The sequence below is a fragment of the Meriones unguiculatus genome, chromosome 2, assembly GCF_030254825.1.
Source record: "Meriones unguiculatus strain TT.TT164.6M chromosome 2, Bangor_MerUng_6.1, whole genome shotgun sequence".
Taxonomy (NCBI): Eukaryota; Metazoa; Chordata; class Mammalia; order Rodentia; family Muridae; genus Meriones; species Meriones unguiculatus.
Window position 1 is genome coordinate 77,787,251 of NC_083350.1, and position 25,486 is coordinate 77,812,736.

Below are 25,486 nucleotides of genomic sequence, written 5' to 3' on the forward strand. Positions count from 1 at the left end.
TGTGTGCATCACATATGTACCAGTGCCTGCAGAGGTCAGAAGAAACCATCAGACCACTAAAACTGGGCTGAAAGATACACTGTCCTCTGCAGAAAGCACTGAACACTGAGCCTTCTCTCCAGCCTGGTTAACCTTTTTTTGTAGCATAAAACTCTATTTAATAATAAAGGAGAGCAAATACCAGCTACTTTATGATTATAGCTTTAATAATCAAAAACTTCTTAGTATTTAGTTTCATAGTGACTTGTAGATTTCAGTAGTAATTTTGCTTTGTTATAAATTTAAAATATATTTTGTGTGTTACTATTTGCTCTCTTTGTATGGACTACGTATCAGAATAGTTGTTGAAATTGTTTTTTATTTCAGGAAAGTACCTCAGACAGAAGAGAATTGACTTCCAGCTTCCCTATGACATCCTCTGGCAGTGGAAACATAATCAGGTACAATGGGCCTTCTTTACCAGGTTTTCTTCTTTTTAAGTGTTAAGTATTAGGGAATAGGGGTTGGAGAGGTTAAGAGCATTGGGCTCCTCTTCCAGAGGTCCTCAGTTCAATTCCCAGCAACTACACTGTGGCTCACAACTATCTGTAATGAGATCTGGTGCCCTCTCTGGCCTGCAGGCAGTGCAGGCAAAACATCATATACGTAACAAATAAATATTAAAAAAAAAAAAAGAAGAAGAATTAGGGTACGGGACTACGGATTGTAAGTTTATTTCCTCTGGTTCCTTCTCATGTTATCTTAGGTATATTGAGAACTGTCCTCATAAAGGTTAGAGACTAAGAAAAAGTTAGAGACTATGAATTTGCATACATATTTAATGTGCAAAGTCTTTACTTATACTTAAGCGTTACAGTAAGTTCCTGCTTCAGTGGACATCCTTCTGTTCTGCGTTTTTTGTTTTGGTAGCAAAGACTTTGTGCTGTAAGAATTCTATTTCATGCATATCTTGGGAGAATGTAAATATACTGCTAACAACACTCTAAAAAAATGAAAGACTCTGGAGCCTTAAAGTTAAAGGCTCCAGGCCCTATCCCTAAAACAACAGTGGGGAGACAGAAGTAGTCATACTGATAATAAACAGCAGGTTTTTCTGAGTTGAGCTGAAAATACTGTCAGTTGTTAACTTTAGTGGGTGTGATGATCTTTCATCCCACTAGTAAGGAAGCAGACGCAGGTGGATTTCTCTGAGTTCCAGGCCAACCAGAGCTGAGTAGTAAAACATTGTCTCCAACAAAAGTTATCTTTGGAAGGCCAAAACCAGTTCAGTTTCCTATGCCTCCTCTTCTCTGATGGTCTCTATTGAATCCCTAAAGATATTTGTGTCTGTTTTTATCAGCTTTGGTTGGAGGGGTTGCTTTTGTTTTTGAAACAGGTTTTTTTTTTTCCTTTCTTTCTCATTTTTGATTATGGAGAAGGGGCTTTCAACATGGACTAAAAGAAATGTGATGGCAGAAATTCTGACTCATTACTAAATGATGTTTAGTTCAAGTTGCCTTTTTTTTTTTTTTTTTTGGCAGCACATCTTTATTCAGACATAAGAGCTCTTCCACGCTGGTCACGGTGTCTCGTGCCTATAATCCCAGCACTCAGGGTCAGAGGCAGGGGCATCTCTGTGAGTTTGAGGCCAGCCTGGTCTACAAATGGAGCCCAGGACAGCCAGGCTGCACAGAGAAAGGGGCGGGGGCAAGCATGAGTGCTCTTGCTCAGTGTTTCACACCCAGGCTATCCTTGAACTTGCTCTGTGGCTCAGTCACCTCTGACTCTCGAGTTTTCCTGTCTGTAGTGAGTGCTACAATTGCAGAAAAGCACCACCAACACATGCTGCTTGTTGATTAGCCACAGTAATGAAAATCTATCTTAATGTTGCTTTCCTAAGATTCTTCACCAGTGAGTGTGATGTGGAAAGGCCAGCTAGTCTCTGTTTTCACATAGTTGCACTATGAACAAGCCTTATACATGTTTAGGGTTTAAAGAGCTTGTACTTTATGGAGGGGTTCATGCTAAGGCTTCAACATGTATTGTACCACCAACCTTTACTCACAGCCTCTTTCCTTTCTTTTGATAGGAGCAAATAGAATCTTAAGTTATTTAAGAGAATGATAGCTTTGCTCTTAAAAGTGCTTCTTTTCTATAGTTAGCAACATGCTTTAAAAAAATACTATATCTCGGATGTTACTAAGCACGCCTATAATCCTAGCACTCAGGAAGGGATGTAGGAAAAGAGGGAACAGTCTCACATAGAAAGTTTCAGGCCATCCAAGTCTGCATAGAGACTGTCTAAAATAAAAATTATGATAACTTTTTATAAACTAGTGCTTACTAAATCTAATTCTCGGTCATTCTTTATGTTTAGGGAGGAAATAAAAAAGATCACTTTACATTTTCCTCAATCACATCTAATTTAGAAAGCTCAAAAGTTAGCTGGAAATGGTGGTGCATGCCGTTAGTCCCAGCATTCAGGGAAACAGAGGCAGACTGATTGCTGTAAATTCAAGGCCAGCCTGGTCTACAAAGCAAGTCCAGGACAGCCAAGGCTACACCAAGAATTCTGGTCCAGGGATGGGGGGTGTAGGGGCTCAAAAGTGTTTACTGAGTAGCATAAGCTCATAGCGATCCCCCTGCCTCTCCTTCCCAAGTGTTACAGAGGTGACACTTTTGCCAGGTTTGCTACAAATATTTTTGAATGAATGGAACACCTTTATTTCCTGTATTTTTAGGGATAGATGCCACATTGCCATTTGAAGTGAAATGCTGTATCTTTTTTTTTTTCCTTCTAGCTATACAAAAAGCCAGATGTCCCCCTGTATAAAAAAATCCGTTCAAGTGAGTAACTTAGATGTTATTTTCTGCCTTCAAAACATCAATCTTCCTCCTGTCTTGTGACTTGAAAGATAATGTTCAAAAACTTTTATTTGCTATCTTCTCAAGATGTCTACGTTGATGTAAAACCTCTTTCTGGTTATGAGGCAACCACCTGTAATTGTAAGAAGCCAGATGATGACAACAGGAAGGGCTGTGGGGATGACTGCCTCAATAGGTACGGTAACTGATTTTTCTGAAGTTCTAAGGGGTGTGTGTGTGTGTGTGTGTGTGTGTGTGTGTGTGTGTGTGTGTGTAAAATACTACATTCTTTTATCCTCTACATGTTGTACACTGATACTAATGGATGGAATAGAATGTTAGAGTGTTTATTATGTAAATTAATTTTTTTAAATACCCATGAGACATAAGGATGGTTAATTTCTCTGATATAAATGCCAACTTCTCTGGGAGGAGGGTCTGAAGCTAATATGAGATGATGTGATTTATTAATAAGCAAAGTGTGTGTTTGTTTTTGTGTTTTGCTTTTTTGCTGTTGTTTTTTGAGACAGGTTTCTCTGTGTAGCCCTGGCTGTCCTGGAACTCCTGGAACTGGCTTTGTTAACCAGTCTGGTCTTCTGAAGTCCCTAGGTCAACTGCCCTGTCAGCTGGAGGAATTAGTTTCCTCCAGCTGTTGGGAATCTTGTTTTTGTTGTTGATGGTGCCACATGCCTTTAATCCCAGCCTATATATATATATATATATTCAGTCTTAAAAGACCTACTTAACAACCAGAGAAAACAAAAACCTAAGATACAATGATGGCAAATGAATGCCATATTCGACTGATCATGAAAAAGAAATCTATATTACAGATGACAAGATAAAGACTGTGATAAATACATAAGAAAAAAAGTTCAGCTGAGCACTGTGTCACATGCCTCTAATCCCAGCACTTGGAAGGCAGAGGCAGGTAGATCTCTGTGAGTTTGAGGCTATCCTGGTCTACAAAGTGACCGCCAGGACAACCAGAAAGTAGAAGCAGGTGGGCCTCTGAGTTCAGGGTCGGCTTGTTCTACATAGTGAATTCCAGGACAGCCAGAGCTACATAGAGAAACCCTGTCTTGAAAAAAAAACAAAACAAAACAAAAAAAAAAGCCTTCTTTTTCAAGGAGTTATCTGTATATTAGAATTTTCATTCCTTCAAGCAGGAGAGAATTTTTATCCTTTGTAGCACATTTCTGTTTGGATTTGAGTAGAGGAGATGACTGTATACTATGTATTAGAGTGTATATGAAGAGAATACTCTCAAAATTCTCCTTTCTTCCAGTTTTATGATCCAACAAGTTATATTGTGGGCTGGTGTAAGCTAGTTCAGTGGGCTAATGTGCTTCCCAAAACCACATATTGGAAGGAGAGGACCAATGCTGCGAGCTGCTTGAGAGCACACCCTGGCTCAGTGTGCACCACACAGAAAACAAACAAACAAAGAAATGCAGTTACCAGTTGTTGATACAAAGCCTGGCTTGGTGGCTCATACTTCTTAATCCCAGCACTCTGGAGGCTGAGTCAGGTAGATAGATCTTTATGAATTGGAGGCCAGCCTGGTCTATATAATAAGCTCCAGTCCAGCCAAGGCTACATGGTTTCAAAAACATAAAAGATTTTAATGCAAATAACTTAAGTTATAAAAATGTTATTTTTTTTTATTTTAAGTACCTGCTCCAGAAAACACAAAATACTACAATGAAGCCTTTTGTTGACTTTCTGTGCATTTAAAAAATATATTTTTTTAATTACATTTGGTGTGTGTGTGTGTGTGTGTACACTGAACAATCTCTCCAGCCCCACCTACCTGTGTTTCTACGCCATATATGAAAATGCTCTTTAAATTTGGAGGATAAAAGATGGCTCAGTTATTAAAGTTTGTGTTGTACAAGCAGGAGAACCTGAGTTCAAATCCCAGTACCCGCGTGTCTTAGGTTTCATTGCTGTGAGGAGACACAATGATCAAAGCAGCTCTTATAAAGGCAGATAATTAATTGGGGCTGGCTTATAGTTTCAGAGATTTAGTCCATTATCATCATGGCAGGAAACATGTCAGCATGTAGGCAGACATGGTATTAGAGGAGGAGCTGAGAGTTCTACATCTTGATTTGCAGGCAGCAGAAAGGAAATGTCTTCCACACTTGCCCAGTGTAGTTGGAGCTTGAGCAAATATATATATATGTATGTATGTATGTATGTAAGACCTCAAAGTCCGTCCACACAGTGACAACACTTCCTCTAACAAAGCCACACCTACTCTAATAAGGCCACAGTTCCTAAAAGTGCCATTCCCTATGGGCTAGGCATTCAAACACATGGGTCTTTGGGGCTAAACCTACTCAAACCACCATGCCACATAAATGCCCATGCCTTGTGTCTGTAATCCTAGCAGGGAGGGGGAATCAAGTCAGATTCCCAGAGATTATTGGCTAGCCAAATCTAGCCAATCTAGCTCTTTGGTTTCAATAAGAGATCCTGTCTCAAAAAGTAAAATTGGAAAGCAGAAATTTTGTAAGGGTGTTGTGATGTGTGTCTATAATTTTGACAGTTAGAAGGCAGAAACAGGAAGATCTCATTCATAGCCAGCCTGGGCTACAAAATGTGAGCCTCCTGCCACTCTGCACCATCTTTTAATAACCAGTCCACCATACCCCCAAAAATTAGGAAATAGAATTCTTACAGCATGAAATCTTTGCTACAACACAGAATAAGAACAGAAGGTTGCCTAGTGAAGCAGGAACTTAATGTAATTCTGAAGTATGAGTAAAGGCTTTGCACATTAAATATGTAGGCAAATTCATTTTACAGGCATGGTGACACATGCCTGTAATCCCAGCAGCACTCAGGAGGCAGAAGCAAACTGATCTCTTGAGTTCGAGGGCAGCCTGTTCTACCAAGTCAGTTCCAGGATAGCTAGAACTACACAGAGAAACCCTGTCTTGAAAAATAAACCAAAAGAAAGAGAGAGAGCTCCAGGTGGTGGTGGTGGTGATGCATGCCTTTACTCCTTAGCACTGGGGAGACAGATGCATGCAGATTTCTGAGTTCAAGGCCAGCCAGGTCTACAGAGAGAGTTCCAGTACAACCAAGGCTACACAGAGAAATCCTTTCTTAGAAAACCAAAGGTGGGGGGAGAAAACAGCAACAGGAAGACTAGAGTGTCTATAGCCATATCACTCTAAAGGCACCAATCTTTTCAGAAGAAAAAGAGGACTGCAAGTTTTATATGGCAGTAAAGCATTGTCTGTGGTTAACTCTTGAATTAAATTATTTTATTTTGGATATTCAGCTACTCTTGTTGAATTGTTTCATGAAATAATTTTTTTTTTTCAAGACAGGGTTTCTCTGTGTAGCCTTTGCTGTCCTGGACTCACATGTAGACCATGCTGGCCTCAAACTCACAGAGATCTGTCTGCCTCTGCCTCCCCAAGTTCTCTGCTTATAGGTATGCCCACCGAGCCTGGCTTCATGGATTAAATTTTAAAATAATTTGAAGATATAAAATGGATACAGTAGCAGCCGGGTGATGGTGGTGAATGCCTTTTATCCCAGCGCTTGGGAGGCAGAGGCAGGTGGATCTCGTGAGTTCAAGGCCAGCCTAGTCTATAGACTGAGTCCAAGACAGCCAAGGCTACACAGAGAAACCCTGTCTTGAAAAACAAAACAAAATGGATACAATAAAAGGTATTATGTGAATTGACTACAATTATTACTTTCTAGAATGATCTTTGCTGAGTGTTCCCCTAACACTTGCCCCTGTGGTGAGCAGTGCTGTAACCAGAGGATACAGAGGCATGAATGGGTGCAGTGTCTGGAACGATTTCGAGCTGAGGAGAAAGGTTGGGGAATCAGAACCAAAGAACCCCTAAAAGCTGGCCAGTTCATCATTGAATACCTAGGGGAAGTTGTCAGCGAACAAGAATTCAGGTAAATAATGATGAATCTGCAAGGTGAGGATAGAGAATTAAAGATGTGAACTTTATTCTCTCATTCTCCCTCTCTCTTTTCCTTCTTCTTTCTTCTTCTTGTTTCTTGTTTCTTCTTCATCATCATACAGGGTTTCTCTGTGTAGCCTTGGCTGTTCTGGACTTGCTTTGTAGACCAGGCTGTTCTTGAACTCACAGAGATCTGCCTGCCTTTGCTTTCCTGAGTGCTGGGATTACAGGCGTGCACCACTGCACCCAGCTGAACTGTAGTCTTTTAATCACTAATTAGTCATTTGGCATTGATGGTGAAAGTAGCTGCCTTCCAATTTAATCAGTAATTGGCTTTTGATTATTTCTGTCTTCTTTAGGAACAGGATGATTGAACAGTATCATAATCACAGTGACCACTACTGTTTAAACCTGGATAGTGGAATGGTGATTGACAGTTATCGAATGGGAAATGAGGCCAGATTCATCAACCACAGCTGTGACCCAAATTGTGAAATGCAGAAATGGTAAGAAAGCATGAGGTGAATCAAAAGATGTGTATAGATGTAAAGGTACTAAAGTACCAGATACTGCTCTTCCCACTGTCACAGAGTCACACAGAGCATCTTGGGAAGTTCCATTATACCAAGTCCTTGCTGCGCATTTAGCTTGTCATCACTCCTCTTAGCGGAACAGTGCGGCAGCTTTGGTGATGCTGATGTTAGTGCTTACTGATACTAGGCACGAGGTGACTGCTTTACTGTGTGTCATTCTGTACATGCCAGACTTACTACTTGTTCATTTTGTCAGAGGAGACAAAATGTGAAAGGTGAGATTTCTTTCTCTTAAATGGTCAAATCTAATTGAGAAGGAAAAGAATTTTGTCAAAGAATCATTGAAGGGCTGGAAAGATGCTTAATAGTTAAGAGCACATACTTCCCTTCCAAAGAACTAAGTTTGATTACTAGCACCTGTAATCCCAGCTCTAGGGAGATGCAACACCTCTGGCCTCACAGGCATTTACATATACATACATGTGTACATACATAATTTTTAGTAGTAAAAAGAAACATGGGATGTGCCTGCAGTCCCATTTTCAGAAAGCTAGTGCATGGTGCTGGGTAGTTTAGAGTGTGTACTACTCTTACAGAGGACCTGAGTTTGGTTTTTAGCATTCATATGGGTGGCTCACAACTGCCTCCAGCTCCAGGGGATATGATTCTTCTCACCTTTCCTAACAAGCTAAATTCAGTTCCCAAAATGCAAATGGTGAGAAAGGAGATCCACATCCCACAGTTGTCCTCTGACCTCCACACACTGTGGCATGTGCACATACATATGCAATAAGAAGGGATAACATGAAGATGGTTATGAACAGTTTCATTTTTTCATGAATTTTATTAACTTGTAATTCACACACAAATACGTAGGTTTTCAGTATGTATTAATTTTTACCAATATATTCATCCTAAAAGTCCACACCCCTGTGAAAGTGAGACACAGTAAACAAGAGACCAGGACGGAATGCCATGCTGGAGCACTTGCCTAGCAAGCACAGACCTGAACTTCCTGCCTAGCTGTGCAAACTGAAAATAAGGCAGATCATGGAGGTGCATGCTTTCCCCAAGCAGAGGCAAACAGCCTTAACCAGCATGGTCTCAGAGTGAGAGCCAGACCAGCCAGAGCTACAGAGTAGGCCTTTATCTCAAAACAAATAAACAAAAACAGGATCTCCATTGTAGTTTTGTCTGTCCTGGAACTCACGTATAGACAGACCATGCTGTTCTCAGATGTAAAGCAATTCTGCCTCTGCCTACCTAGGATTGCAAATACGATTCACAACGCACAGCTTACCTTCTCCTCCCACAGTCAGTCTCCCCATCTTCCAAAGTAAATCTTGGTCTAGTTTCTATGGAAGTCTGTTATAAGGTACTGGGAGAGCAAAGAAGGCAACAATTTCTTTTTGTTTGTTTGTTTTTTGTTTTGATTTTAGGTTTCTCTGCATGGCCCAGGGCTGTCCTGGGCTCACTCTGTTGACCAGGCTGGCCTGGGACTCATAGAGATCTGCCTGCTTCTGCCTCCCAAGTGCTGGGATTAAAGGCATATGCCAGCACCAACCAGCTATAAAGTCAGTTTTGGTTTGTTTTTTTAATCTGTTTTCCTAAGTTGTTTTTTTGGGGGGCGGGTGTTTTTTTGTTTGTTTGTTTGTTTGAGATAGGGTTTCTCTGTAGCCTTGGCTGTCCTGGAACTTGCTCTATAGACATCAGACTCACAGAGATTCACCTACCTCTGCCTCCCAAGTGCTGGGATTAAAGGCATGGGCTATCATGCCCAGCCTCCTATTAATTTATAGAGGAAAAGGGTGAATTATTTCAAAAACACATTTCCTAAAAATGACATAATTTAAGCTGGGCAGTGGTTGCCCACACCTTTAATCCTAGCACTCAAGAGGCAGAGGCAGGTGTATATCTGAGTTGAAGGCCAGCCTGGTCTACAGAGTGAGTTTCAGGATGGCCAAGGCTACACAGAGAAACCCAGTCTCAAAAAGTGCCCCCCCCAAAAAAAAAAAAACCAGAAACTCTAAATGTATACCCCAAGAAACCGAGTCTAGAATCAAAATCATGTATTCACTAATAACACTTAGACATACTTTTTATTTTGTTTGTGGGTTTTTCGTTTGTTTTATTTTGTTTGTTTGATTGTTTGTTTGTTTGTTTGTTTGTTTGTTTTTCAGATAGGATTCTCTGTAGCCCAGGCTGGCCTTAGCCTTTCCATTTAGCCACTAATGATGATATGCTTTTATTACATTTATGCATGTAATTATTTGTTACTCATGTACATGCATGTATACTGATGACACAGAGCACATGTGGGTGTTAGAGTGGCACAACTTTGTAGACATTGGTTCTCTCCACCCTATGAGTTGTAGGGACTAAACTCAAGTCAGGAGGCTTGATAGCAGTTACCTCTACCCGCTGAGCAATCTTGCCATTCAGACCTTGAGCTTCTGATCCTCCAGTGTATAATTCCATACCATACTGGATATAGGAGACCATGTCTCAAAAGGGGGGCTGAGAGGACTATTCCTAAAATCTAGGGCTGTCATCATGGTGAGATGGTTTATTGGGTAATGGCACTTGATGCCTAGCTTTAAGACTTGCATTCAATATCTATTACCCTGAAGTTGGCCTCTGAGCTCGTCACATGCTCCTCTCCCACACAGACTCACATTAAGTAAGTGTAATAAAAAGTGGAAATAAATAAAAATTTTAAAGCTAGCCATTGTCCATAACTTTAATTCCCTGTTTTAATGAAGTCTCTAACTAAATGATGCAGTGAGAAAAGGAAGAAATAAAACAGAATTAACAGACCTGTGAGCTCAGCAGTTTGCATGGAGGCAGCACACCTGGGATTCTTAGGAGAGCACTGCCTTAGAGCATACCAACACAGTAGGTTAGAAGTAAACAATGCCTGATACATAGCTCAGTCAGTGTAGTCCTTGCCAACAATGCACACAGCCTTGGGCAACTCACAAGACAGACGTTGTGGTACAATCCTACAATTCAGTCCTCAGGATGTAGAGACAAGAGGATTAAAAGTTCAAAGACATCCTCCACTCCTGAGGGCACCCAGAGCTACATGGGACCCTGTCTCAAAAGAAGTTCTCACTGTCATTAGAAACAAATGATACACAGCTGAGCACAGGTTGCACGCACCTTTAATTCTAGCATTTGAGAAGCAGAGGCAAGAGGTCTCTGTTTAAAGCCATCCTGAGCTACATAAAGAATTGTACACTAGCCATGGCTACAGAGTAAAACCCAGTTTCAAAAAAGAAAAAAATCAAAGTGAAATACAATACTATTTATGATAACTTTGAGACTCAGTCTCAAAAATGAAAAAACAAAAGTGAAATACAATACTATTTATAATAACTTCATTAAAGACTAGTGTCTAAGGGCTAGAAAGTTGAATTAACAGTTGTTACAAGCACTGGCTGTTCTTCCAGAGGACCCTGGTTCAATTCCCAGCACGCAGGTAACAGCTCACAATGGTCTATAACTCTAGTCCCAGAGAATCCAACACATTTTTCTGATCTCAGTGAGCACTAGGCACATATATACATGTAGGCAAAACACTCATACACTTAAAGTACTGGAAAAATAAAAATCTTATTGCTAAAAAACAGTAAACACTAATACCTAAAAAGAAATTTAAAGAAAAACCTTCAGGGTAAAATTCACCAAACATAAGTTTATGAACAGACAGGTCATATTCAGGACTGGGTGTCAATTTTCATACCTATTACTCCACTACTCTGGAGGTAGAAACAGGAAATTCATAATTTTGAGGCTAGAGTATATAGTCCTCAGGCATGAGGACATGTTGCCACATCCCCAGCACCCATATCAAAATCTGTTCATGGTTTATAACCCTAGCAGCAGGGAAGTGGAGGCAGGTTGGACCCAGAAGCTTGTTGGCCAGCCTGTCTAGCCAGTCAGTGAAAAACTATACATTCCAGGAGGGAGGGAGGGAGGAAAGAACAGGGACCCACAAGTAGTGGACCCCAGTATGCTCTTACACAGATGTGCATATATATATGGTGAGATGGCTCAGTGGGAAAAGGTATTTGCCATCAAGCCAAACACCTGAGTTTGATTTCTCCTCCATGTGAACGGGAGAGCCAGCTCCTGAAAGTTGTCCTCTGACCTTTGTCCACACACACTGTAGGACACAGACACACATAAAATACAGTTTAAAAACTAATACTGTGCCATTCAACAGCACACATACTAAAATTGGAATGATAAAAGAATAGTGTGGCCTCTGTATAAAGTAAACTCACTTATTAGTCCATACTTTTTAAAGATGATAATAGGGCCAAGCAGTGGTGAGACATACCTTTAATCCCAGAAGAGGCAGGTGGAGCTCTGTGATTTCTAGGCCAGGAGAGTCCAGGATAGCCATGGCTACACAGAGAAACCCTGTCTTGAGAAACCAAAGGGGAAAAAAATGATAATAGGGGCTGAAGAGATAATTCAGTAGTTAAGAGTAGGTACGGTTCTTTGCAGAGGACTTGAATTCAGTTCCTAGTACCCATACAACACAGCTCACAACTGCTGTAACTCCAACTCTGTGTAGCCTTTGCTGTTCTGGACTTACTTTGTAGACCAGGCTGCCTTCAAACTCATTTATCCACTTGCCTCTGCCTCCCCAAGTGCTAGGATTACAGGCATGTGCCACTCTGCACGGCTGATCAATAAAATTTTTAAAGGGCAAGTGTGGTGGCACACATTTTTAATCTGAGCACTTAGGAAGTTAAGGCAGGACAGCAAATTGCAGGCCAGCCTGGGAACTACATAGGGAAACTTCCTCCCAAAACAAAACAAAAAACTGCTGGATGTAGAGTCAGGCACTTTTAATGAGGTAGAAGCAGGTGGATCTCTGTAGTAAGTTCCAGAACATTGAGGACCATGTACAGAAACCCTGCCCCACCCATCCCACCTCTGAGTTTGAGACCAGCTATAGCTACATAGTGAGATCTGGGCTCAACCCCCCCCCCCCAAAAAAAAAAAAAAAAAAAAGAAAACAAAAGCAGGGCCTGGAGAGATGGCTTAACCATTAAAAGTACTTGCTGCTGCTGCTGGGAACCGAGTTCAGTTTCTAGCACCCATGGAGAGCAGCTTAGAACTAATGTTGGCATGCACCTTTCCCACAGAGATGCACACATACACATGAAATTAAAAAGTTTTAAGGGCTGGAGAGATGGCATAGTGGCATAGAGCACTTGCTCCTCTTTCAGATACCTGAGTTCAATTCCTAGCACTCACATGCTAGCTCACAACCCTAACTCCAGTTCCATGGGATCCAGTGTCTACTTCTGACCTCTACAGACAACCAGGTCTGTGCATGGTGCACAGACATACAGGGAAAACATCCATATACATAACATAAAAATAAATCTTTGGTTTCAGTTGGGTTTTTTTGGGGGGGAAGGGGATTGTTTTTGTTGGGTTGGGTTTCTTGTTTTTTTTTTTTTTTTGTTTTTTGTTTTTTTTTTTTTGAGACAGGGTTTCTCTGTGTAGCCTTGGCTGTACTGGAGTTGATTTGTAGACCAGGCTGGCCTTGAACTCACAGCAATCAACCTGCCTCTGTCTCCCTGAGTGCTAGGACTACAGGTCCACTGCACCTGGCTAATAAATCTTGTTTTTTAAGGTGTAGAGTATTGTCTATGATTCCATTTATTTGAAGTACAAAGTAGCCACAACTAATGCACAGTGATAGAGGTGAGAAAAATGATGATTGTGGCATGGGTACTGATTTAAGAGTGTTCTAAGCGATTACAGGTATGTAAATTACTAAAAAGCAAGGTGTGTATACACACACACACACACATACATACATACATACTCAAGATTGGTGGCACAGGGAAGGAATTGTTTGGATTTTTTTGTTTATTTTTGTTTTGAATAGTGTAGAATTGTTTTGCTTCCTAGGGAATCAAACCTAGAGGTCAATTGTACTAAGCAGTCATCTTTTGTTTTTTTAAGCAGGGTCTCATGTAGTCCAGACTGACCTCAAACTTTCTATGTAACCAGGGCTGGCCTTGTACTCCTGATCATCATACTTCACTGCAGAAGGATACAGTTACAAACACTCTGTGGTGTTGGGATGGCGCTCATTTGAGTGGTTTTTTTGTTTGTTTGTTTGTTTGTTTGTTTGTTTGTTTTCTTTCTTTTTAATTGTTGTTGATTGAGATGGCATCTCACTATGTAGTCCCCAGCTGGCCTGAACTCTGAGTGTTAAAGATGGCACTCACCTTTTATTCTAACAGGCAGGTATCTGTGAGTGTAAGGCAGCCTGGTCTATTTACAGAGTTCAGGGAAGCTAGGGCTTACAAAAAATATCCTGCCAGAGTTGGGAGTGTGGGGTTCCGTGGGAGGACAGGGATGCTCTCTAGAAGACCAGTGATGCATGTTTGTAATCCCACCACTAGGGACTTTGATGCAGGGAGATGGATCAGCATGAATTTATGGCTATGTTTAAAAAAAAAAACAAAAAAAAAAAAAACAAGGGACTGGAGATATAGCTCAACCAAAAGAGTAGCTGGCTACCATGTACAAAGGCCTGGCTATGTTCAGTCACCAACATCTCATAAATCCTGTGTGGTAACACGGACCTGTCATTTTAATACCAGGAGAAGTGAAAGCAGGAGGATCAGAAGTTCAAGATCATCCTCAGCTACGTAGTGAGTGTAAGGTCAACATAAGCTGCTACATGAGACCATGCTAAATAATAGTAAGAAGCTGGGCTTGATGTTTAAGAGCTAGGCCTTCAAGGCAGAGACTGACAGATTTCTTTGAGTCTCAAGCCATCCTTGTCTACAGAGCAAGTTCTAGGCCAGCCAGGGGTACACAGTGATACTTCTCTTCTTTTTTTTTTTTTTTTTTTTTTTTTTAGTGGGTGGGATGGGTGGGGCAGGGTTTCTGTACATGGTTCTCCATATTCTGGAACTTACTATATAGACCAAGTTGTTCTAGAATGCACAGAGATCTGTCTACCTTTGCACCTGAGTGTTGGGATTAAAGGCATGGTATTTGGCGACTCCTTTAAAAATTAAGGGATAAAAGTTTAAAACAAGGCTAGAGTGCCATAGTGGGGTGCTTGCATAGCGTGCTTGTGATAAGAACCCTGTGACGAGACATTCCAACCTTTAATTCCTTTAATTTTGTTGTTAATTTTCTAAATAGGTCTGTTAATGGAGTGTACCGTATTGGACTGTACGCACTTAAGGACATGCCAGCTGGGACCGAGCTCACCTATGATTACAACTTTCATTCCTTCAATGTCGAAAAACAGGTAGGAGTTTAAGTTCAAGAAGGAGCATTGAAAGTCACACTGAGGAAGACTGCTTTTCACTCTTTTGTACGTGGGCCTCACTGTCTCAGGAATCTGAAGCCACAGTGCCCTGTTCTTGTTCTTCAGTCATGTCTTTTTAGTGTCACTTTACATAAGTTTAGTCTTCTCTCTCTCTCTCTCTCTCTCATCTTGATTATTTGCATATTTACGTTTAAATTTCTTGATGCATGCTTACCTTTGGGTATTTAAGTGCTCAGCTACCCTCTTTGAACTTGTAGTGAGAATGTACAGGGTTAAAAAAATATTCTCTTTCCTTATAGCAACTTTGTAAATGTGGTTTTGAGAAATGTCGAGGAATCATTGGAGGCAAAAGTCAACGAATGAACGGACTCACTAGCCATAAAAGTAGCCAGCTTGTGAGCACACATAAGAAGTCTGGACGGTCCAAAGAGAAGAGGAAGTCTAAGCACAAATTGAAGAAAAGGGTAAATCATGATCTCACGGGTTTCCCTAAAAGCTGTTCCAAGTCCCCTTCAGGCACTTACTGGAGCAAGGGTCACACAAGGTTATGTCTTAATCTTGGCTTTAAAATTTCAGAGGTAATATCTGATGGATTTTTTTTTCTCCTTGCGCTCTCACCCACATGAATTTTTAGAGAGGCCATCCCTCTGAAGAGCCCAGTGAAAATATCAACACCCCAACAAGACTGACTCCACAATTACAGATGAAACCAATGTCCAACAGAGAGAGGTAAAGTTTTTTTAACTACTGAGTACTTTTTAAATTATGTGATTTGCTTGTCAACTTAAAATATTGCTGAACTTCATAACATTGATTTGTTGTGTTTTTTTTTTTTTTTTTTAATATACAAAGTCTTAATCCAACTGTAGGGAAAGGTGTGTGTGCTTTTGATTTTTTTTTTTTTTTTTTTTTTTTTCTGGTTTGGTTTGGTTTGGTTTGGTTTGGTTTGGTTTGGTTTGGTTTGGTTTGGTTTGGTTTGGTTTTTCAAGACAGTGTTTCTCTGCGTAGCCTGTACTCACTTTATAGACCAGGCTGCCCTCAGACTCACAGAGGTCTACCTGCCTTTGCCTCCAGTGTATGTGAGTTCCTAGAACGTAGACTTGGGGCTAGAGAGACTTAGTGGTTAAGAGCACTTGGAGCTCTTTCAAAGGACCCACGTTTAACACTCAGAAACTACATGGCAGCTCACGGCTATCTGTAACTCTAGTCCCAGGGGATCTGATACCCTATTCTGGCCTTATTCTCTGTGTAATCTTGGCTGTCCTGAACTCTTTCTAGACCAGGCTGGTCTCAAACTCACAGCGATCCTCCTGCCTCTGCCTCCCAGAATGCTGGGATTAAAGGCATGTGCCACCAGATCCAGGATAAAAATATTTTTTTTTTTAAGAAAGGTGTGGGGTTTTTTTGTTTTGTTTCATTTGTCTGTAACTTGTAATTTTGTAGTTATAATTGTCTCTTAACTCTAGCTCCACAGAACCTGACAGCCTCTTCTAGTCACCATATTTACATGGAATGCTCACACAGACATAAACCTACATAAAAAATTTTAAATAAATAAAAGACTTGAGCCAGTTGTGGCTGCTCATCTTTAGTGCCAGCACACAGGAGACAGAGGCAGGCAGATCTCTGTGAGTTCAAGGCCAGCTAGAACTACATTTTGTTTTGTTTTGTTTTGTTTTGTTTTGTCAGGACAGAGTTTCTTTGTGTAGCCCTGGCTATCCTAGAACTAACTTGGTAGACCAGGCTGGCCTGGAACTCAGAGATCCACCTGCCTCTGCCTCGAAAATGCTGGTATTAAAGACATTTGCCCCCAAGCCTGACCCCTAAGAACTACATTATTAAGATCTCTGTCTTCCAAAGAAAAGTTAACCTAAACTTGAGGCTGGAAAGATGGCTCAGCAATTAAAAGAACTTATTCTGATAAGTACTATCCCTATCAACAGGAAACAAGAGAGCTAATCAGACATCTTAGTGGTTTAAAATAATTTGATCTTTGGGGCTCATATCTTGTGAGGAGGACAGAGTCCCAAAAGTTATCCTCTTACCTGCACATGTATGCACTAGCCCCTGCACCCAAACCCAAACTTGATGATGATAATAAATAAGAGTTTGTTGTTTTTGTTATTTAAATTAGGTAAAGTCTGGGATGTGGTTTAGTTGGTAGAATGCTGGCCTACATACAAGAAGCCTTCGATTGGTTCCCTAGTACCTATAAAACTGTGCCTAGGGACAACATAAGCCTGTAACCTCAGAATTTGAGTAAGAGGCAAGAGTATAAAAGTTCAAGGTCAGGGCTGTGGAATGGCTCAGGTGATAAAAGCACTTGCCTGCTGACCTAATTTAGATTCCCCAGAACCCTTATAAAAGTGTAAGGAGAGAACTGACTCAACAGAATTGTCCTCTGACCTCCAGATGCTCACTGTGACCCTTGCACTACATACATACACATCATGCACATGTACAGACACACACACACACAAAATAATACTTATTTTATTTATTTAAAAGGACAGGAGCAATGGCTAGTGGTTAAGAGCACTAAACTGCTTTTCCTAAGGACCTGAGTTTAGTTCTCAGCATCTCATGTTGGGCAGCTCATAACCTGGTAGTGACTCACAGCTGACTATAACTTAAGCTGTGGGGTATTCAGTGCCCTCTTCTGGTCTCCTTGGACTCTGCATACAAATAATTACTTTAAAATATAAGAATAAAATATAAATGAGCGAAAGCTGTCTCAGCAGTGACAAGTGAGTGCTACTGTTGCACAGGACCTGACCCCCTTTATTTATTTTTTTAAAGAAAAATATTCAGAATGCCCAGCAACCACATGGTGGCTCATAACCATTCTATAATGAGACCTGGTGCTCTCTTCTGGTGTGTATGCATACATACAGGCAGAGTACTGTATAAATAATAAATCTTAAAAAAAAAAATGTCAGGTGCTGGAGAGATGGCTCAGTGGTTAAGAGCACTGTCTGCTCTTCCAAAGGACCGGGGTTCAATTCCTAGCACCTACATGACAGCTCACAACTGTCTAATTCCCAATTCCAAGGGACCTTTACACTAATGTACAACTCACAACTGTCTGTAACTCCAGGGATCTGACCTCTTTACACTAATGCCCTTAAATTATTTTTTTTTTAAAAGGGCAGTAGTGGTGCACACTTTTAATCCCAGCACTCTGGGAGGCAGAGGCAGGTGGCTCTCTGTGAGTTCAAGGCCAGCCTTGTCTACAGAGCAACTTCCAGGACAGCCAGGGCTACACAGAGAAGCCCTATCTCAAAAGAACACAACAACAAAAAAGAATATTCAAGATCATCCTCAGTTTCCTGAGTTTGAGGCCATTCTTGACTACCTGAGAGCCACTCAGAAAAAAGGAAAAAAAGAAAAAATAGGGCCAGGTGAGATGACTCAGCAGAAAAAAGTACTGTCTGCCAAGCCTGAGGACCCAGATCTGATTCATGGCACCCATGTGGTGGAAAGAGAAAGCCAGCTCCTGCAAGTGCCCTTTGACTTTCATTTTCATGCCACAAACCATGCATTCCCACACATATAACGCAGGGACACCTAACAAACAGTAAATAAATACAATTTAACATTTTTAACAGAAAATAAAATAACTGGGCATGATTGCACATACCTTTAATTCCTCCATACAGAGGTATAATACCTCTGTTATATACATTATATATATGTATGTGTATATATATACATTATATATGTATATATATGTATAGAGAGAGGTATATACCTCTCTCTATACATTATATATGTATATATATATGTATAGAGAGAGGTATATACCTCTCTCTATACATTATATATAATGTTGCATAGTTTTCTGTTATGTTTGTCTGTTCCTAGAACTCTAGTTCTGTTTGATCAGTTGATCTTAAGCTCACTCTTCCTGCCAACAACTTCGCAGAATTTAAAAAAGAAAAATACCTGACGTGGTGCATACCTGTAATCCTAGAATTTAAGAGGTAGAGACAGGAGAATTGGGAATTGAAAACCAGTCTAAACTACATAAAACCCTATCTTAAAACTAAATAAGGTTTTAACATGCACAAATAGCTCACAACCGTCTGTGACCTTAGTTCCAGAAGTTCTGATCTCCTCTTCAGACCTCCATGAGCACTGTATATATATCTGTATATATATATGTACACATATGTACATGCAGGCAAAACATTCAAAGAAATAAAATAAACATAAATTGGCTAGGTTTGGTGGCACAGCCGTAGTACTTGGAAGGCAGAGGCAGGCATATATCTGAGTTCCAGACGAGCCTGGTGTACATAGAGTCCCAAAGTCAGCTAGAGCCATAGTGAGACCCTGTCTCAAGATAAATTTATGAATAAATGAATACTTATAAAACAAACAAAACCACATGATTTATGCAGATAGCTGGCTGTCCTGCTATACTTCTGTATTCTTGGGATTTGGAAACCTGAAACTGGAAGGTTACAAGAGTCCATTTTAGACTATAATTGTTTATAGAGTTTAAGGCCCTGACCAAATTGAGATTTGTACAAACATTCTGTAAACCTGCTTTCTGGTCTGGTTATTTTCTTTGCAAGCTGTTTGTAGGTAATGTAGAAAAATGGTATTTGGCTTTTTGCAGGAAGGCTTTCAAGACTCACCCTCCTTTGTCAGCATCCTACCAGTGTGAACTCTAGAATCCAGTTCTGTAACAGCCTGTAAAAGCTCCAAACCCTAGTCACTGTTTTGTTCATCTACCTATGTCACTTAACAGCAGTGTATGGAGTGTAGACAAGTAATAAACTTGTTTATGGAATAGTAAGGAACTCCTTTTTCTTTTCTTGCAGGAACTTTGTATTAAAGCATCATGTGTTCTTGGTCCGAAACTGGGAAAAGATTCATCAGAAACAGGAGGAAGTAAAGCACACCCGTGATATTCACTCAACATCATTATATACCCGTTGGAATGGCATCTGCAGGGACGATGGGAATATTAAGTCTGGTAAGGCATGGGAAGACTTACTCTTCTTTGTTGTTGTTCTGTTTTGTCTTGTCTTGTTTTGTTTTATTTTATTTTTTTGAGACAGGGTTTTTTCTCTATAGCCCTAGCTGTCTCAGGAGCTCTCTGTAGACCAGGCTGGCCTTGAACTCACAGAGGTCTACCTGACTCTGTCTCATAGGTGCTGGAATTAAAATCTTTTGCCACCATTGCCTGGCTGGGAAAGCATATGCATTATTCTGTGATCATTTTAATCACAAAGAAATCAGAGCTGGAGAGATGGCTATCTATTGGGATCATAGGCTGTTCCTCTAGAGGACCCAACTTCCATCCCCATCACTGATACAGCAGCTTACAAGCCTTCTGTAACTTCAGTCCCAGAGGATCCACTACCCTCTTCTGCCCTTTATGGGCACTGCATGCACAGACCTAGACACCCATACACACACAAATAAGCAAAATTAGATAAATGAGTATTTAAAAAAGAAGAGAAGGGAGCAAAAACCAAATAAACATTGTGACACTGCCTGTGAGGTAGAGGAAGAAGGATCAGGTATTTCAAATTGGCTTCACAGGGCATTGAAAGCCTGAGCTAGCTGAGTAAGACAGTGCACTGTCTGGGAAAGGAAGAAAGAGCCAGACAGACACTTGCAAACACCTGTAACCTCAGCACTGAGGCTGAGGCAGGCAGACCCCATCAGTATGAAGACACCTGAGCCATACAGTGAGCCCTTGTCTCAAATACATAAATAAATAGCTTCTTTAAAGAGTCTTCTGTTTCAGCCAGGCAGTGGCACGTGCCTGTAATCCCAACACTGTGGGAGGCAGAGGCAGGCAGATCTCTGTGAGTTCAATGCCAGCCTGGTCTACAGAGCAAGTCCAGAACAGCCAAGGCTATACAAAGAACTCCTTTCTCAAAAAACTAAAAAAGGAAGAAAAAAAAAAAAACTCTCCTGTTTCTTGTTTTTGTATAGAAAAGATCTTCTATAGCCCAAGCTATCCTTGAATTTACTGCATAGCTGAGGATGACCTTGAACACCATTCCTCTTTTCTGTTCCTCCTTAATGCTGAGGTTATAAGTGTGTGCTAACATGCTTACCTTTTGGTAAACTTTTTTGTTTAGAGAACATGGCACAACCTGAATATAGAGGATAGAGCACAGCTTGTGGAAGACTGTTCTCCTTCCACCTTGTAGATCCTAAGGTTCAAACTCAGGTCATTGGGCTTTGCACCAAGCATCTTCACCCATTTAGCAACCTGACCAGTCAAGAGAAAAATGAACTTTTCCAGAAGTTTAAATCCTTTCAGCAATTTGAAGTTACAAACCAAACAGTTCAAATCTTAATCATTTACTGAATATACACATCAATCAAAGAACTATGAACAATGATCCCAGTCTGAGCTGGGTATTAACAGATTCTTGGCTTCTTATTCAAGGAGTTAAAAACAAGGATTTTCAAAAGGAGCAGGACAGCTTTATTTAAAGCAAGTGATAGAATAGGTGAGATTGTTTCAGAGATGACCTCAGGCCTCACGAATGACAAATACTCAAGTACTGGATTGTGGGCTTCCTTTCTGGATTCAACTTTTTAATTACATGTCTTCCTATGATGCAAATTGGTTTGGTTTGGTGTTTTGTTTTGTTTTGTTTTGTTTTGTTTTGTTTTGTTTTAAGAAAGGATTTTTCTGTGTAACCTTGGCTATCTTGAACTCGCTTTGTAAGCCAGGCTGGACCCAAGCTCACAGAGATCTACCTGCCTCTGCCTCTGTGCTGGGATTACAGGTATGCGTCACCACACCTGGCTTATTTTAATCCTTCACCGCTCCAGCTGTGCACAGGCATAACATGGTAACTAGGGGATTCCCACCTTTATGAATATATTTTGAGGCTGAAGAGATGGCTCAGAGGTTAAGAGCACTCTTCTGGAGGTCCTGAGTTCAATTCCCAGCAACCACATGGTGGCTCACAACCATCTATGAGATCTGGCACCCTCTTCTGGCTTGCCTGGACACATGAAAGCAGAACACTACATAATAAATAAAACTTAAAAAAAAAAAAAATACATTTTGTCCATAGTGCATTCATTATGCATTCAAACCATTTTAGGCTAAATCAGCCTACTTAGCCTCATAAGTGGAGTACAATTGAAAAGAATCTAAGTTGTTGTTTTTTGTTGTTGTTGTTGTTTTTGAGGGGTTTGGGTTTATTTTTTGTTTTTGTTATTTTGGGGGGTGTTAGGTTTTTTTTTTGTTTGGGGTGATTGGTTGGTTTGTTTTTTTGAGACAGGGTTTCTCTGTAGCCTTGGTTGTCATGGACTCCCTTTGTAGACTAGGCTGCCTCACAGAAATCCACGGTGCCTCTGCCTCCCTGAGTGCTGGGATTAAAGGCATGCACCACCACGCCCATCAAGTTTGATGTTTTTTAGTGGAAGGACAAACTTATTTCATTGTTCAAAGAGTGGCATGTGTATGCAGCGCCGTGCAAGTTGGGGTCCTATCTTACAAGTTGCTAGGTGAATTATTCAGAAAGGGGATGTGAGAATAGGAAGATCAGTTAAATGTCTCAGGTTTCCAATTGTTAGAATCGGGGTGTATTCCCAACAAAAGGAGTTCCAAATTGCTAACTAATTTCTGTGGTTGCTTGCTTCCATGCAAAATATGTCAAAGTACACATCATTATTTGAGCCTTGTGAGGTGGCACAGTTTGTAATTCTAGGCATTTAGGAAGCTGAAGCAGAAGTGATACTATGTGCTCAAGGTCTAGGCATTTAGAAAGCTGAAGCAGAAGTGATACTATGTGCTCAAGGCACTCTGCCTGTTGCTAAATTAACACCCCCAGGCCATCACCCTGCTCACATTCATTTTGAGTATTTAATGGCACTGCAAGGACATGATCCAGAGTATAGCTTAGACTCACTCACACATCCATTTTTTATGTTTAAGTAAGTCTAGAGTAAGACATCATATACCAAGCTGGAGTCAGGGGAAGTTGTGAGAACTGCTGAGTGACTTAAGGACAAGGTATTGAAAGAGGTGCACACTTGCAGCTGTTGGACTATGCAGAATTTAAAAACTAGTGTTTTCTGGTTTTTCTCTAGAGGAGGAGAAGCAACTATCTGCCCACTAACTCTACTTAATATCCTCAAGGAAACTAGAAAGAAAAAAGATGTCAGGAGTCAACTGGGAAAGAACAGGCTACATTAAATTCTTCGTTTCCTAAAATTGCTTTTTTTTTTCCTCCTCTTTGCAGATGTCTTCATGACCCAGTTCTCTGCCCTGCAGACAGCTAGATCTGTTCGAACAAGACGCTTGGCAGCTGCAGAGGAAAACCTGGAAGTGGCTCGGGCAGCACGCTTAGCACAGATCTTCAAAGAAATCTGTGATGGTATCATCTCCTACAAAGGTAGGCATATCACTTGCCCTCTCCTGAGAACCCCAGACCTCAAGAACCACCAATGCTGTGCGATTATGAATTTATAACATAGATTTCTTCTATTTGCTGTTAGATGGGAAGATTCCACATTTGTCTCTAAATTATTTTGGGTTTTTTTTTCCCCCATTTTTATATGTATGGTAGGCTTTGCCTGCATGTATCTGTTCACATGCATATATTTGTATACCTGCATGTATCTGCTTTTTGCCAGCAGAGGACAGAAGAGGACATCAGGTCCCCTGAACTGAACTAGATTTATAAATGGTTGTGAGCTGCCCTGTGAGTGCTGGGAACCCTCTTGGAGAGAAGCCAGTACTCTTACCTGCACTCTAAGCAGCATTCTCTCTTTCTCCAGCGAAGCTAACAGAAGTAAGAAAGATGAGGAAGAACCCTTACTATGAGTGTGTGCACCACAGAGTAACTGACAAAAATAAATTCTAGAGCATATTTGCTAAATTATTCCTTATCTGGAATTCAGTCAAATCCACACCAACAAGACTGAATTATAGACAATTAAGAGAGGCTGGAATACATGGTTCGATGTAATGTGATGATCTCTTTTGTTGGGAAAGGATTTGTTTTAAGTATTCTTTGATCTCTGGGGAGGTGTGGGGAGGAGTAACTTTTTGACTATCAAGCCTCAAAATAGTTCTTTTTTCCTCCAATCTTTTTATAAGATTAATTTTTTTAGGGCCTGTATGTGTGCCTACACACCAGAAGAGGACACCAGATCTTAACTATAAGTGGTTTTGAACCACCACATGGTTGCTGGGAATTGAACTCAGGACCTTTGGGAGAACAGCCAGTGCTTCTAACCTCTGAGCCATCTCTCCAGCCTCCTCCTCCAACTTTTAATGTGGAAAATTCTAGTGTTGTTTTGGTGTTTGTTTTTTTTTTCTTTCTTTCTTTCTTTTTTTTTTTTTTTTAGTTAAAAGATGTTTAGGGGCTGGAGAATACTGTCTGCTCTTTTAGAGAACACATTTTAGAGAGCCCCGCTCTGCATGGTGGCTCACAGATGCAAATAACTCCAGTATCCAATGCCCTCCTCTGGCCTCTGGAGGCACTATGCACATAAGTGGTGCACAGACATGCACCATACTCTTTTAACCCATGCGTTGTAGACTAGCCTAAGCAATAAAACAAGACCTCCACCTCCATCTCAACTTAAAGTGTGTGTGTGTGTGTGTGTGTGTGTGTGTACACACATACATATAAGAAAAGAAAGTGTGTGTACCTAATATGTGCCTGCCCCTTCCCTTCCCCCCCCCTTTTTTGTTGTTTTTGGTTTGTACTTTTGTTTTTTGGGTTTTTGTTTTTGTTTTGTTGTTGTTTTTGAGCCGGTTTCTCTGTGTCCTGGACTCACTGTGTAGACCAGGCTGGCCTTGAACTCACACAGAGAACACCTGCCTCTGCCTGCTGAGTGCTGTGATTAAAGGCACATGCCACTTCTAACAGTCTCCTGGTTGCCTTGTCTTTTAAATGTCTGTGTACTAAATCTTGTGTTCTTTTACAGATTCTTCCCAGCAAGCCCTTGCAGCTCCACTTTTGAACCTTCCCCCCAAGAAAAAGTAGGTGCACTTTTCGGTTAGCCTTGCAGAGCTCAGGATAGAAGTTAGTGCACAAGTTTGATAACCTGCTCTGTGTTCCAGGAACGCCGATTATTATGAGAAGATCTCTGACCCCCTGGATCTCAGTACCATAGAGAAGCAGATCCTCATTGGGTATTACAAAACAGTGGAAGCTTTTGATGCCGACATGCTCAAGGTCTTTAGGAATGCTGAGGTATTTACTAACTTCAAACACAAATTTAAGAAGTTTGGTCTGACAATTATTTTAGAAGTTTTTGGTTAGGAAAGACAATAACTTTTTTTTAATGACTACATTTGTTGTGTGTGTGTTTATATATGTTGCATGGATGCATACACGACACAGTGTGTATGTTAGGCAGCATATCCCTCCTTGCATGTGCATCCCAAGGATCAAACTGAGGTCGTCGAGCAGCCCTGCTAGGCCACAGAGGAGGACTTTGCAGCCGGTCCTGAAGATACATGATAAACCAGAGTCAGATGAAAGGGGAGGAGGTCCTCCCCTATCAGTGGACTTGGAAAGGGACAGGGAGGAGATGAGGGAGGAAGGGTGGGATTGGGAGGGAATTAGGGAGTGGGATACAGTTGTGATACAGAGTTAATAAAATGTAACTAATATTTAAAAAAAAAAAAACATAAAAACTGAGGTCCTCAGGCTTGGTACCTTTACCTGCTGAGCCATCTCATCAACCTAATAGTAATTTTTTTTTTTTTTAAACTTTCATATCAGTGTTTTGCCTGGATGTGTGTCTATTCAACATATGTGTACGGTGTCCACTGAAGACAGAAGAGGCTATCAGATGCCCTGGAACTGGAGTTAGAGGTGGTTGTACGCCACCATGTG

At 40.8% G+C, this 25,486-nt stretch overlaps 1 protein-coding gene across 4 annotated transcripts in view; it reads left to right on the top strand.

Annotated features, from left to right (window-relative positions):
- Ash1l (ASH1 like histone lysine methyltransferase) overlaps positions 1 to 25,486 on the top strand; it is a 118,408-nt gene that overhangs the window by 78,768 nt on the left and 14,154 nt on the right. For all 4 annotated transcript variants that reach the window (XM_021637698.2, XM_060377728.1, XM_021637697.2 and 1 more), the window contains 12 exons: positions 367 to 440; positions 2,781 to 2,826; positions 2,932 to 3,040; positions 6,571 to 6,777; positions 7,145 to 7,291; positions 14,513 to 14,621; positions 14,942 to 15,106; positions 15,277 to 15,371; positions 19,472 to 19,626; positions 22,874 to 23,026; positions 24,570 to 24,624; positions 24,706 to 24,838. In XM_021637698.2, the coding sequence (XP_021493373.2) occupies positions 367 to 440; positions 2,781 to 2,826; positions 2,932 to 3,040; positions 6,571 to 6,777; positions 7,145 to 7,291; positions 14,513 to 14,621; positions 14,942 to 15,106; positions 15,277 to 15,371; positions 19,472 to 19,626; positions 22,874 to 23,026; positions 24,570 to 24,624; positions 24,706 to 24,838 (1,448 nt within the window). The remainder of the gene's footprint in view (positions 1 to 366; positions 441 to 2,780; positions 2,827 to 2,931; positions 3,041 to 6,570; positions 6,778 to 7,144; positions 7,292 to 14,512; positions 14,622 to 14,941; positions 15,107 to 15,276; positions 15,372 to 19,471; positions 19,627 to 22,873; positions 23,027 to 24,569; positions 24,625 to 24,705; positions 24,839 to 25,486) is intronic.